Source organism: Trachurus trachurus (genome assembly GCF_905171665.1).
Source record: "Trachurus trachurus genome assembly, chromosome: 9".
Classification (NCBI taxonomy): domain Eukaryota; kingdom Metazoa; phylum Chordata; class Actinopteri; order Carangiformes; family Carangidae; genus Trachurus; species Trachurus trachurus.
In genome coordinates, this window is record NC_139895.1 from 1,538,732 (window position 1) to 1,553,153 (window position 14,422).

Here is a 14,422-nt window from a genome sequence, read left to right on the forward strand (position 1 = left end):
TCGGTTGGGACCGGTCGGAACTAACTGTTGTATAATTGAAGATATTAAAGCAAAAATGTTCATGTGGATAATACACTACACATGTTTGTGATTTGAAGTGTTCAAACATTAACAAGAGTTCACTAAACAAGTTTCATAAGTTCATGTGTGAAGATCTGAGACCTGAAACGCTTCTGTTTTTATTGGGACCTTGAAGAACGAAGAACAGCTTCTCACTGTCAAAAAAAAGAAAAAAAAGACACTCCCATAGGACTCCGTTGTAAAAAATGGCGGGCCGACTTCCGGGTTATGGAGCCCTCAATCTGTTTCTATGGCTGCACAGCAAGAAACTACTGAGCTACGTCGATGAAATACCGACCAATTTTAAGTCATAAAGTGGTAATAATCTTTCCCAAGTACAGTAACCATGTTGACTTAACAAAATAAAAATTATTAGACTGATCGGTTCATTGAAAAACATCGATCCGTTGATTCGTCAGTTCATCCCGTCCAGATGTTGAAGGACGGAGCGACGTCATTGACTCCTCCCAAGGGGGCAGTTGTTGTGGGTGTGAGAAGTGAAGCTGCAATCCCCTCTTCTTCCTCTGGGGGCTGGTGTCAGAAAGCAGCATTCTCCATAGACCCCCATGTTAAAATCACCCACTTTACATCCTCAGTAAACATGATCAAAGCCTGGTGTCAGAACGTTTTCTGGTCTCAACCGATAGTTTCTACCCCCGCACACACTCTGAGGGGGGGGATTGTTTTTTAACTCTACCGTTTTACTGTTATTAGGTTAAAACTCTGACCAATTAGGGCGCGGAAACATTGAGTGACAGGTCCGAGCAGCTCCGTGGACAGCTGCTAGAGGCCAGTGGGCGGGGCCTCGGCCGGCCAATCCAACATGGCGCTGTTCAGGCCGCCATGTTGGAGTCACAACAACGACTCCCCAACACCACTGGGGGACGTCACGGTGCTACGGCCATGTTGTTACAGTCTATGGCTCCTCCATGATGACATCATCACCTGGACGCACAGGTGCATGCTGGGACACGGTGGAGGTCAGAGGTCAGAGGTCAGCTGGTCGTCTGTCCGTCTCTCTGAGCTCTCTGGAACACACACACACACACACACACACACACACACACACACACACACTCATTCAGCTGTGTGTGAGAGACTGAAGGTGTGTGTGTGTGTGTGTGTGTGTGTGTGTGTGTGTGTGTGTGTGTGTGTGTGTGTGTGTGTGTGTGTGTGTGTGTGTGTGTGTGTGTGTGTTACCTGCAGGTTGAGGTAGTGTGTGCGTGTCCTGCAGTGTGTGTGTCGCGCTGTCGTTTCGCTCTCAAAGAACTTGTTGCAGAGTCGACACAGGAAGCCGGAGACAGGAACCACGAAGCTGCTTCCTACACACACACACACACACACACACACACACACACACAGACACACACACACACAGACACACACACACACACACACACACACAGACACACACACACACACACACACACACACACACACACACACACACACACACACACACGGCTGTCAGGGCCTGGTGATCGGACCTGACGCTGCTGGTCGTCATGGTAACCTGCACGGTGAACCAACGTACCGTATGAACAGAGAGGGTCGTACTGCTGCGTGTCGGCCGCCTGCAACACACACACACACACACACAACATTACAACATTATGGTGATTCGGTCGTGGATAATCTGATATAAATATAAAGGTCACATGGTGAAACCATTCGTTATCAGAGAAAAATGAACTCTCCAGTAGTATTTTAGTATAAATTACTCAAAAAAAGTTCGGAAATGTTATTTCAGTCCAGAATTTCTCCCTTCGCTGCAAAAACTCAAAATCTTTCCAAGAATATTTGTCTTATTTCTTGTCAAAATGTCTCATTTCTAGTCAAAACTAATCTCTCTCCACTTAAAATAAGACTCATCACCTAAAAATGAACTTGTTTTTAGATCATTTTCACTTGTTTCAAACTAATTTTCACTTGAAATAAGTAGAAAAATCTGCCAGTGAAAGCAGGTTTTTTGTGTTTGTAATAAGAAAGAAAAACTTGCTCCACTATCAGATTTTTCTACTTATTTCAAGTGAAAATCTGCTTGAAAGAAGTAAAAAGTGTCTAAAAACAAACTGCTTTTTATGTGATGAGTCTTATTTTAAGTAGAATGAGGTTTGTTTTGACTAGAAATAAGACAAATACTCTTGGTAAGATTTTGAATTTTTGCAGTGTTTGTTGCTCATCCCATGAATGCACAACCCAAAAAGTTGTACCTCGTTGGAAAGGTGACTAATCAGGCTTTCCATCGGTCTAAAAGACAGCACCAACCGGAATTAGTAAAAGGGAGAAATTATGGACTGAAAAAACATTTCTGAACGTCATTTATACTAAAATACTACTGGAGAGTTCATTTTGGTTTCACCATCTCAGTGACCTTTCCATTTGATTCCTGGTGTCATAATTATCGGAAAAAGTGTGTTCATTTGTCTTTGTATGATGTCGAAAGGATGGTGTCTGTCTGCTGGTCATGGACTCGGGAGTGAGGCAAGACATGGGAAAAAAAAAAATGTTGGCGTATCCCTTTAAGGGTCCAGTGTGTAAAATGTTGGTAAAACCGTCACATTATAGTGATTATACACTTATACTAATATATTCATGGGGAGTAGATTCAGATTTTAACAACAGATCTTGTTCATTATGACGCACTGGACCTTTAAGTTTCCAGGAGTCAGGACGCTCAGTCACAGGTGGATGTTTGTCACGTCCATCACCTGTTCTCCTACGTCCTCTTCCTCCTCCTCTTCATCACCAGCAGCTTCTGCCTCCTCTTCCTCCTCCTCCTCCTCCTCCTCCTGGAAGCAGCCCACAGCGTCCACGGTGATCAGCTCCTCCTCCTGCGCCTCCTGCAGCTGCACCTGAGAGGAGGAAACACACACACACACACAGACTGTGACATCACGGCCGGGCGCTGCCTCTGATTGGCCGGCTGTGGGGCTGGGGGCGGGGCTTCCTGCTGGCCGACCTGCTGCTTGTGCTCCGGAGACTTCATGTGCTCCACAAACTTCCTGGGCGTCCTGAAGTGGCGTCGGCACACGGGGCAGAAGGGCCGGCACAGCTGCTTGCACATCTGGACACACACACACACACAAGCACACTGCATTCACTTGTTTCGTTTTTTTTTTTAAATATTTTTTTCCGTTTTTTTGACTAATTCTTTTTTCTGTTTTGTAATTTTTTTGTTTTGTTTTTCGTGGTAATTTCTTTTCTGACTTATTGAGATTTCAAAATCTCACTAGAAGCTCCGACCTGCAGGTAACTAGAAGTAATGTGAAGACTGATTTCAAAATAAAGGCGCTCAATCAGACGGCTCTGATATTCTCTGTAACAACAGGTCGTCTCCTCTACATCAATCTGAATTTACAGGGAACACAGTGACAACAAGTTCGGCTTTTACTTTGAAAATCTACTTCACCTTGCAAACTATGGAGTTGAATCTGTTTTGGAAGGTGACCTTTATTTTGAAATCAGTCCTTACACGCTCGTAGTAAATACATGTGGCTCAACAGTATTTTTTTAAGTGGATTTTGAAATCTCGTTAAGTCAGAAAGAAATTTACTCTGAAAAACAGGAGGGAAAAAATTCAGAAAAACAAACCCCCAAAAAAAAGGAAATTACTCAGAAAAGAGTTTTTCTTTTCTTTTCAATTGAATGCAATTCGCTCCTGTACTATATACACAGAACGGGATGTTAGCGAATCATACAGAGGTTTGTAATAGTTTGTAATAGTCCAGAGTTTTTATAGCTATAGCCAAAATGAAAAGATTCAACAAAAACAGTTCCTTGTCCTTAAGCTTTATTTCATCATATGAGACAATTATATCTTCTTTTTTAAGTTTAAGCTTCACGCCTGTTAAGGTTTCAAGTTCTACCCATAACAATAATAATAGAAAAGATGACAAACATTTTCCTCCTCCTGTTCACAGAAAGTGCAGTTTACATTAATATCTTTAAATCTGGAGATTAACAGGATCAATTAAATGTTTAATCTTAAAAGAAACTTCTTTTATCTTGTTTATCTTGACATGGTATCTGCTGCTTGAATTCACACTGACTTCCACTTTAAGCCTGTTAATAGTTTAGCTGATGGCGTTAAAATGTCTTGGCAAAGTTTCCTTCTATGTCTGTTGGTGCAGTTTTTGTCTCTGTTAAACTGACACAGGGTAAATACAGAGACTGTTGATGAAAAACTGTCCCTGAAGGCAACGTGCATCAGCGGTTTTGCATGAATTTCCCTCTAAAACAACTCTGTCTGGTAACGTTGTGTTATTATCTCATAGCGTGGTGAATGTGCAGCTCACAACTTGTCCACCAGAGCGTTGTGGAGTTGTTGGATTGTGTATTTGATGAGTTTGATGAGGGAAACCAAGAAATCCCATAATGAGCCTCCGTAGCGTAGCTCTGAGCAGCTCACGGCTCTGCTCCGCCGTTCTAAAAACAGCTTGCACCGACAATTAAAGGTAACGAACCTACTGCTATGACTATAGGGATTATGGTGATGGGCCAATCTGACTAAATGTTGAACTATCCCTTTAAGTCTGTGTCAGAGTGTAGCAGCTCTCACCTTGTGCTGTTTGGTCCGTCGATGGATGATGATGTCACCGCTGAAGTGAGTCCGACAGGTGTCGCACCAGCGCCGCGGCTCAGGCCGACGCCCCCTAGAGGAGAGAGCCAATCAGAGCCTGTGTGTGTGTGTGTGTGTGTCTGTGTGTGTGTGTGTGTGTGTGTGTGTGTGTGTGTGTGTGTGTGTGTGTGTCTGCGTGTGTGTGTCCTCACCTGTCCTGCAGTGTGTGTGTGTTGAGGCAGATGGAGTGTGTGATCTCCTGCAGTTTCTTCACGTGCTCTGCTCCCGACATGTGTTCATGAAACACCTGCAACACACACACACACACACACACACACACACACACACACACACACACACACACACACACACACACACACACACAGCGATTATTGTCAGAGAAATAATAACTGTATAACGTCACAACACTATGAATGTGTAAAAACAAATATATAAATTAATTAATTAAAGTCTCATTTTTTGAAAACTCAACTTTTAAATGTATAATGCATTTAAAACTAAATAAATAAATATAGTCAAAATTGAATTAAATTAATAATTCTATAGACAAATGATATAAAGTATCTATTAATGTTTGTGTGAAATATTCAAGTCATTTATCGTCATCTAGACCAGATGTTTAGGTTTGTTTTCATCCTTTTTCCTTTTACAAAGGACAAACTAGATGCACTAGTTTGCACTTTAAAAGTAGATTAATACATAGTACGATAGAAAGCTATAAACAGGATTAATTAATTGGGTTTTGATTGCAACTGTAATTTGTATTTATTTCATTTTTTGGCTTCATTTGTTAATTATGAGATACTCGTTTCTTTCTATGACTCTGAAACCATGAAGAGCTCTAATGGTTTTACTGAAATTATGAATTAAAGGGTAGTAGGCATTGATAAGCTGGGTAGCTTCAGCCTGCACCTTTTAGACCTATTTATGAACTAGTTGAACTAATGATGGTTTTATGGAAGGTTGACTGACTGTGATTGATGCTCAACTGTTAACAATTTCTGCACAAGATCGAATAAACAAACTACTACGACTTTGAGGAATAAAAAACTACTCCAGAGTATTCATCAGCATGAGGGTGAGTCAACAATGACTGGATTTCATTTTTTGGTGAACTATTCCTTTAATGAAATTTCCCTACTATATGTGCATTTACCTTTCATTTTCTTTCAAAACTATAATTTATTGAATTTTCCCTGCATGCATGTTTATATCAACTATTATATCAGGGCACACAGGGTTTAATCCAGCACATCCAGAAAATAGTTAAGTAAAAAGTAACATTAAAGGGATAGTTCAACATTTAGTCAAATTGTCCCATCACCATAACCCCTATAGTCATAGCAGTAGGTTCATTACCTTTAATTGTCGGTGCAAGCTGTTTTTAGAACGGCGGAGCAGAGCCGTGAGCTGCTCAGAGCTACGCTACGGAGGCTCATTATGGGATTTCTTGGTTTCCCTCATCAAACTCATCAAATACACAATCCAACAACTCCACAACGCTCTAGTGGACAAGTTGTGAGCTGCACATTCACCACGCTATGAGATAATAACACAACGTTACCACACAGAGTTGTTTTAGAGGGAAATACAGAGACTGTTGATGAGAAACTGTCCCTGAAGGCAACGTGCATCAGCGGTTTTACATGTATTTCCCTCTAAAACAACTCTGTGTGGTAACGTTGTGTTATTATCTCATAGCGTGGTGAATGTGCAGCCTTGTTTAACAGTGTGTGTCTGCGGTGTCGTGTGCAGCAGAGTGAGTTGTTGACCTGCGCTGAGCGACAGCTGAGGTTACAGACGTGACAGTGGAGTCCTGCTGCTCTGTCGGCCGCTCCAAACTCTCTGCTCTCACTGCTCTGCTGGATGGTGACGGTCAGAGAGCCCACGGCCTGCAGCTGCACACACACACACACACACACACACACACACACACACACACACACACACACACACACACACACACACACACACACACACACACACACACACACACACACACACACACACACACACACGTTAAACCAGGTCGATCCATAGTATAGTATAATGTGTAGGAATTCCCCCCATCTAGTGGTGCGGTTGCATATCTGAACGTATTCTTGATGTTGCATTCAGGTGAAATGGGGCAGACGTCAGACAGACAACAGATGCTGCATGTAACAGGATAAACAAGCCTCTATGTAAACAAGTGGTGTGACAACATGTTGTCATGGTGATGTGGTATTGTTTTACCGTCTTTCTCTGGTGGAGTAAAATGACATCCGGTTGGTTTGCCGACGGCCGTCTGCCTGACTGCACCTGAATGCAACACCGGTGCCTCCATCCTTCCTCACACTACACAGTGGTGACAGTTTTAACAGGCCGTTTCCGTGGTTACCTACGGTCACGATGCAACATGGCCGCCTCGGTTCGGTGCGTCGCCCACTTATGTATTTGTAACGACTTGTAACAACTCATTCTAAGGAACCAGAAAGCTGAAATACGGATTTATGAAAGACAGGTTTGATTTTTGATCATAAAAAGACAAATTAGTTACACACTGGAGATTTAAAATTCTAGAAAAATTGGTAAAATTTCTAAAAAAAAGAAAAAAATTCTCTCTCTCAAAAAAAAAAAGTGTGAGCAGGTCGTACAGGACAGGAAGTCGTACACAGACACAAAACAAACCACCTGGTTGATTTTCAAAATAAAATACAGCGAGTCGACGGCGGCTGCAGCAGCAACCGGTCGGTGTGTTTTACCTCACTGTGCTCTGCTGCCTCCTGCTGGTCGGGGGGCGGAGCTCTGGTCGCCATGACACCGTCTACCACACACACACACACACACACACACACACACACACACACACACACACACACACACACACACACACAGTGAATGAGCCCGTTCAGCAGCATAGATATACTGTATATACTGACTAGATGCTGCGTTCCCAGGCAGCTCTATTGAGTGGAATACGTCAACGCAGCGGCCATCTTGGTGAGGGGGAAGCCGTGTCTACTTCCTGCATCAGAGGTCTATCAACCATTAAAATCACCATAATTCACCGAATATTCAACCGATTTTCAAGCCGTTTGGTTTATTATAAATGTCAGACATATATTTATGATACAACAACAACAATTTTTTTTTTTTTTTAATTTCTTCCATACTCAGACACACACACCCACATGCATAAATACGGTGACATGTGTTCTCCAGGGTCTGACTGGTCTGACTGCTGCTCAGACGTTTATATGTCTATGGTCAGAACCCCTCACCAAGATGGCCGCTGCTGCTGAACTCTGAACTCACCTGTGGAGCCGCCGCCACTTCCTGGTTGGTCACATGACGCCTCGGCTCTGAGGGGACAGGACACAACTCAACAACAACAATAACACAACAATATAACAACACAACAACAACAACATGGCGTCTGTCTGACCCGTCCAGTCTGGCCCTCTTCTTCTTCTTCTCTCCGTCCGCTCCCGTGTCTCCCTCTTCTTCTTCTGTGGTGCCGCCGCCGTCTGCACTTCCTGTTGTTGGCCCCGCCCACTTCCTGTCAGGGGGCGGAGCCACAGCCGCAGCAGCAGGAGGAGGAGGAGGAGGTGGAGGGAATCGAACCTGTGGCCCGCTGTGCTCTGCTGCAGGGAGGAAACACCTGCAGGGACAGAGGACCCATAAATACATATAAATATATAAATACATATAAATATCAAGGGGGCAGTTGTCGGTCTGAGAAGTGAAGTCACTTCCGCATTCAAAAAGCTGCAATCCCCTCGGCTGTCGCTGGGGGCTGGCTCCAGAAGGGTGCATTCTCCAATTGAGCCCCATGTTAAAATAGCCGATTTTACAGCTTAAAAAACATATTTACAGCCTGGTACATTTCATTTTTTTGGTCTCAATCGATAGTTTCTACCCCCGCACACACTCTGAGGGGGGGGGATTTTTTTTAAACTCTACCGTTTTACTGTTATTAGGTTTAAAGTTCTGGCCAATTAGGGCGCAGAACCGTTGAGTGACAGGTCCGGCGACCGCTGCTTCGAGGCCAGTGGGCGGGCCCTCGGCCGGCCAACGGCCGCACCGCTCCAAATATGGCAAGTAGAATCCAACATGGCGCGGCTCAAACCCCCGTAGTAGAGACACAAAACAGACTCCCCCAAACCAATGGGTGACGTCACGGTGCTACGGCCGTTCTTTTTACAGTCTATGGTAAATATATATGATGATCTTCAACATTTAACTGTGACAGATGCAAAACACTAAGAGATCCAGAAGGGGGCAAACACTTTATCACAGCACTGTACTTTTTTAGTCAATGTACGTTCAAATTAGAGCCAATGGTCTGATTTTTTGGGAAAAAAGTGGTAAGATTTCAAAAAAAAAAAAAAAGTTAAAAAAATTTCTAGAAAAAAAAAAGACTCAAAAGAAAATAAAGTAATAAAAATATTACTGTTAAAGCAGAAGTAAGGTGAATGTTTGTGTTAATCTAAGTCTTAAATAGTTGTATCTTCCGACAGCAATCACTTCTATAGAGTGTTTGGTCTGAAACACGGGTCTGTCAGTCACTCTGCTCTGCTCTGAGCCCAGGAGAAAACTTTTCTTGTATCCTACAACCTTTATCCAATGAGGAGAGAGAACGGCATAAAGGGGCAGTCCTCTCTGTGTGCAGCCAAGGGATGCGCGTGAATGTGGTGACGTAGGGACGAGGACCAATAGATCCATGACGAGGGCGGGGGCTGCTAACTCCGTCGGCTGACAAGACGTTAGCCAAAACCACCGGATCACTTATATTACTTCTGCTTTAAGTTGATGATACCAGTGTGATCCCATAATATTTTCCTCAGAATTGAGCGATTCCATATTTCTTTCCTCTACTTTAAAATTGTGACTGACTACAACAATTTTCTTTCTTGCTTTTTTTTAGTGTTTCCTAAAGCCAGAAGGTTGGTGTTTGAATAACAATAGTTTTGTGGCCCTTTTCCTACCAAACTAAACAAGTGAATGAACAGAGCGGTGGAGGTTGAATGACAACGACTGGAGAGCTGCAACTCTACTCTCTGACCACAGGGAGGCAGCAGAGAGTCAAGTGGTGAATGTACAGTTCACTGTGAACATCCAGCAGCATCAGTCACCATGGTGACCAGTCCTCACCTGTCGCTCCTCCGCTGCTGTTTGACCATGATGATGAAGAGGAGGAGGAGGGCTGGTACCAGATGACCTTTGACCTCTGCTCACCAACACTGACCCTAAACCGGAAGAAGAAAAGAAACAAACATGACGTCACACACACAAAACCACAAAACCAAGGTGACACTTGTGTTTTTACAGTATTTTCATTCTAAATTACATTTTTTTTTTTTTTTTGTCGTATTGACACGAGTGAAAATCTTCTTGGAACTGAGAGTTTACTTGTTTGATCCAAACAATAAAGTTGTAACATCCATATTAAATATGTAGCCTAGCTAATATTTTCATAGGCCACATAGCTATGTGTATATATAAGAGCGAAAAAGAGAAAGAAACTTTGTAACACCTTACACATGTTAATGATTCCTCACAATAATGATCATATAACAGTCATTTACTATGGTTTGAAACACATACATCCCAGATCCCTAACCATTCATCAATCCTTAGATAATATATATAATATATTATAGATGGATAGATAATATATTATCTAGATCTTAGTGCAACTAAGGATTGTTACATGATCGATTAATGGGTTGATTTTACAGCCGCTGTAGTGAGATAAATCAAGCCAGTTGTTAGTTGTAGCTACAGAGCTGCTGCTTCCTGTCCACAACACAGAGAGACAGAGACAGAGAAACAGAGACAGCTACAGCTACAGAAGCACATGAACCTTCTAGACTAGAACGAAGCAGCCGTTTGACCCAAAACTGATGAAGAGACAAACTTGTCCCCGGGTTGAACAGACACAGACAGATGTTCCAGATGTTCTGACCCTGGTTCTGTCTCCGTGGTCCAGTGGAGTCCAGTCCAGTCTCACCGCTCTGCAGCAGCTGAAGCTAAAGAAGCTAAAGCTAACCATGTAAACACAGCGAGCAGCAGCTGAAGCTAAAGAAGCTAAAGCTAACCATGTAAACACAGCGAGCAGCAGCTGAAGCTAAAGAAGCTAAAGCTAACCATGTAAACACAGAGAGCAGCAGCTAAAGAAGCTAAAGCTAAAGCTAACCATGTAAACACAGCGAGCAGCAGCTGAAGCTAAAGCTAAAGCTAACCATGTAAACAGCAGCAGCTGAAGCTAAAGCTAACCATGTAAACACAGCGAGCAGCAGCGCCGCCGGCGGCAGGGAGGAGGAACTGCATCCAGCTCATCTGTCTGTATCTGACCATGAATAATATAATATAATATAATATAATATAATATAATATAATATAATATAATATAATATAATATAACTTACCCACCTTGCTCCTGATAGGTCGTGGTTGGCACCTTGCATGGCAGCTTCCACCATCAGTGTGTGAATGTGTGTGTGAATGGGTGAATGTGATGTACTGTAACCATTTACCATAATATAACATAACATAACATAACATAATGTAATATAATATAGCCTAATATAACATAACATAATATAATATAACATAACACAACATAATAACATAATTTAATATAACATAGTATAATATAGCATAACATAATGTAATATAATATAGCCTAATATAACATAACATAACATAATATAATATAACATAACACAACATTATAACATAATTTAATATAACATAGTATAACACAACACAACACAACACAACACAACACAACACAACACAACACAACACAACATAACATAACATAACAACATAACATAACATAACTCCATGGAAAACTCTTTTAACAGGGAAAACCAGGAGAAAGCTCAGGGTGAGCAACAGAGGAGGGATCATCACCCAGGACAGAGATGTTGTTACAGACAAGAAAACTGTTTATAGTTTATAACACAGAATGTGGGAAACATGGAAATGTTAACAAGAGCTGATGAAGGAAGCTTCTGGTACATAGTATAACACAACATAATATAACATATTATAAAATATAACATAACATAACATATATACATACTATATAATTAGTGACAGTTTAATAACCTCACACACACAGTTTATAGCAGTGATCTCATGTGATGGATGAGTCTGTTGTGTTTTATTGTTGTCTGTTCTGACTTTGTGTCACGTCACTGTGCAGTACAACTACAAGCACTTTCCCCCCACTACAGCCTGTTAACCCCTTACATACTGTATTGGCTAGTAGCAATTATTTCCTGAAGTGGTGCAATATTACTATACTTGAATCCTGTTTACTAAAGTATTTATTAATCACTGAGTATTTGAGTGAATATGGTATTGGGGAAATGTATTGTGCAATGAGTTGATTCACCTCAGCTAACGTTAAAGCTGCCTGGAGAACTGTGATTATTCCTGGTAGTAGCTATACTATGAATTATCATACTGAACTTCTGTAAATATTTTCCCCTCAAAGGTCTTTATTTTGTTTCATTATTTGGTTACTTATTATTTATTCACTTTACTTTTCTGTGTACATATTTTGTCAATACACTTAACCTCTTCGCAATTTAGTTGTGTGCGTGTGTGTGTGTGTGTGTGTGTGTGTCTCGTCAATTCTCCTCAGCTCCTAGAGTCGAACCTCCTCTAGGCCCAATCCCATTTCTCTTTTTTACCCCTACCCCTTGCCCCTCGCCCCTTGAAACGGAGCTACAAGGGGTAGGGGTAGAAAGTCAACCCCTCCGAATTGGGACACCCCTTCAACAATCACATACGTCATCACGTAGTCTCACTGGCTTTTACGTAAGCTGATGCGGCGAGCTTTTGCCAGAAATCAAATAGCGTGTTCCATATAACTTAATAAAATAAGATAAAACTTAATGCAGACTGATCAGTTCATTGTAAAACATTTATTTACTGATGTAAATGTGGTGATTTCTGTACACAGAGCCCAGAGGCAGCGCTGCCTGCTCCTCTGACTGGTACATGAAGCATAACTTTTCATCCAAATAAACTAATGCTACTGCCACAATTGTCAGATTTCATCAATGAGACCAACATTTAAATGCTGAAAAGAATTTAACATGCTGGTGGTAAACCTCTAAAAACCCGCGGATAAGTTAATTAACGACCGCCTTCTCTCCCGGCGGGACCGGGACGAGGACGTAATTTGGCCGGTGGAGCAGCACTGCAGACCGGCTGCTGCCTCTGTGAGGAGCCGCTCCTCCTGGAGCTTCACTTCTCCCAAAAATCGTCGGAGCAAACTTCTAACCCGCCGTCATTTGGGTAAACTAACCGCACATTTGGGACCTAAACAGTTACTTTCTCGCAAGAAAAAATATTAAAACTTAATAAAGTGACGTAATAACCGCGCTACAGTGAGAAATAAAACAGCTTTTCGTTTTACAGCCACCGCTGCCGGCTGCCGCAAGATGCATTCTGGGAAATTTTCATATCCCTCCGTTTGGAGTGTGCCTCTGAAAAATCTCCGTTTGGAGGGCTATAGCCCTACCACTTCCCCCTACCCCTCTGTCCTAACGGGAATTGGGACACCCCTACCCCTACACGTGAACGCGCAAAACGGAGGGGTAGGGGTAAGTGGTAGGGCCAAGGGGTGAAATGGGATCTACAGGTTCATTCTGCTATTTTCTCATAACCACACACACACACACACACACACACACACACACACACACACACACACACACACACACTGGTTCTATCAGTCAGTTGTATTTACCCTCCTGTGTTTCCAGGCTGCAGGGCTGTGCTCTGATTGGCTGAGAGACGTCTGAGCTCTGATTGGCTGAGTTGCAGCTCGGTGGTATTTCCTGGATCCATTGAGTGGACTTCTCTCCGTCCCACAATGCATTGCTGCTGCTGCTGCAACAACGTTTAAAGTGATGACAGACTCACAGAGAGTGTGTGAACAGGACACACACACTGTTCCCATCAGTGTCAACACACACACACACACAGACACACACACACACACACATTGTTCACAACAGTGTTTTCAATAAACGGTGGAATGTGTTGTTATTGACTAAACAAGAGAAGGAGAAAACCACAGTGACTCAGCACAAAACAAAGAGAAAATAAACTAACAGAGCTGCTTCTTCACTAACTGTAATCTAACTGTAATGTAGCCTACTAAAGTAACTGTAATCCAGACAGTTACTGTTCCCTCCATTATAACCTCATTATCGTTACTGTGGTACAAAACACTCCGTTAGGCTACTTACTAGATAATAACACACCTGTTACATTGTAGTTATAGTTGTTACATCAACACCCTGGAAGATTTAGTAACTGTGAACCATTCTTTAAAGGGATAGTTCAACATTTTGTCAAATTGGCCCATTGCCATAATCCCTATAGTCATAGCAGTAGGTTTGTTACCTTTAATTGTCGGTGCAAGCTGTTTTCATTTTATTTTTTTCCCTGAGTAACCATTTGAACCAGTCTGTCAGTCTGTGTGTTTATTATCAGGGTCAAACTTATGTATGTAAACTTTTGATCAGGGACATTTTGGTGTTTGCACTTCTCATTAGGATTCAAAAAGATCAAACACAGTTGTGTGATAACAAACGGCTTCGTCCAGCCACTAACTCTGAATAAAAAACAGTTTTGTTGCATTATCAATTATATTCTCTGAAATGGAGCCAGAATTTCATAAATTCTGCCAGGTATGTCAACTTTAGAGCACAATTATAAACACATTAGTTTCAGTTTATCAACTGTTTATCAGGAACTAACCAACTG

The 14,422-nt window shown here is 42.1% G+C and overlaps 1 protein-coding gene across 2 annotated transcripts; it reads right to left on the reverse strand.

Moving 5' to 3' along the window:
* Nucleotides 1–988: 988 nt before the first annotated feature.
* Nucleotides 989–10,821, reverse strand: ciz1b (cdkn1a interacting zinc finger protein 1b). 2 transcript variants are annotated; one of them, XM_083979044.1, is made up of 13 exons: nt 10,593–10,821; nt 9,779–9,873; nt 8,070–8,285; nt 7,940–7,986; nt 7,387–7,448; nt 6,415–6,540; nt 4,834–4,928; nt 4,622–4,715; nt 3,023–3,127; nt 2,772–2,915; nt 1,595–1,634; nt 1,261–1,382; nt 989–1,088 (listed from the first exon to the last, which is right to left on the reverse strand). In XM_083979044.1, the coding sequence occupies exons 2-13, from the start codon at nt 9,805–9,807 to the stop codon at nt 1,056–1,058; spliced, it is 1,113 nt and encodes a 370-aa protein (XP_083835170.1). In that variant the 5' UTR covers nt 9,808–9,873; nt 10,593–10,821; the 3' UTR covers nt 989–1,055. The 2 variants fall into 2 exon arrangements, with proteins under 2 accessions (XP_083835170.1, XP_083835169.1); XM_083979043.1 differs by having other exon boundaries at nt 2,763–2,915; nt 10,593–10,820.
* Nucleotides 10,822–14,422: the final 3,601 nt, after the last annotated feature.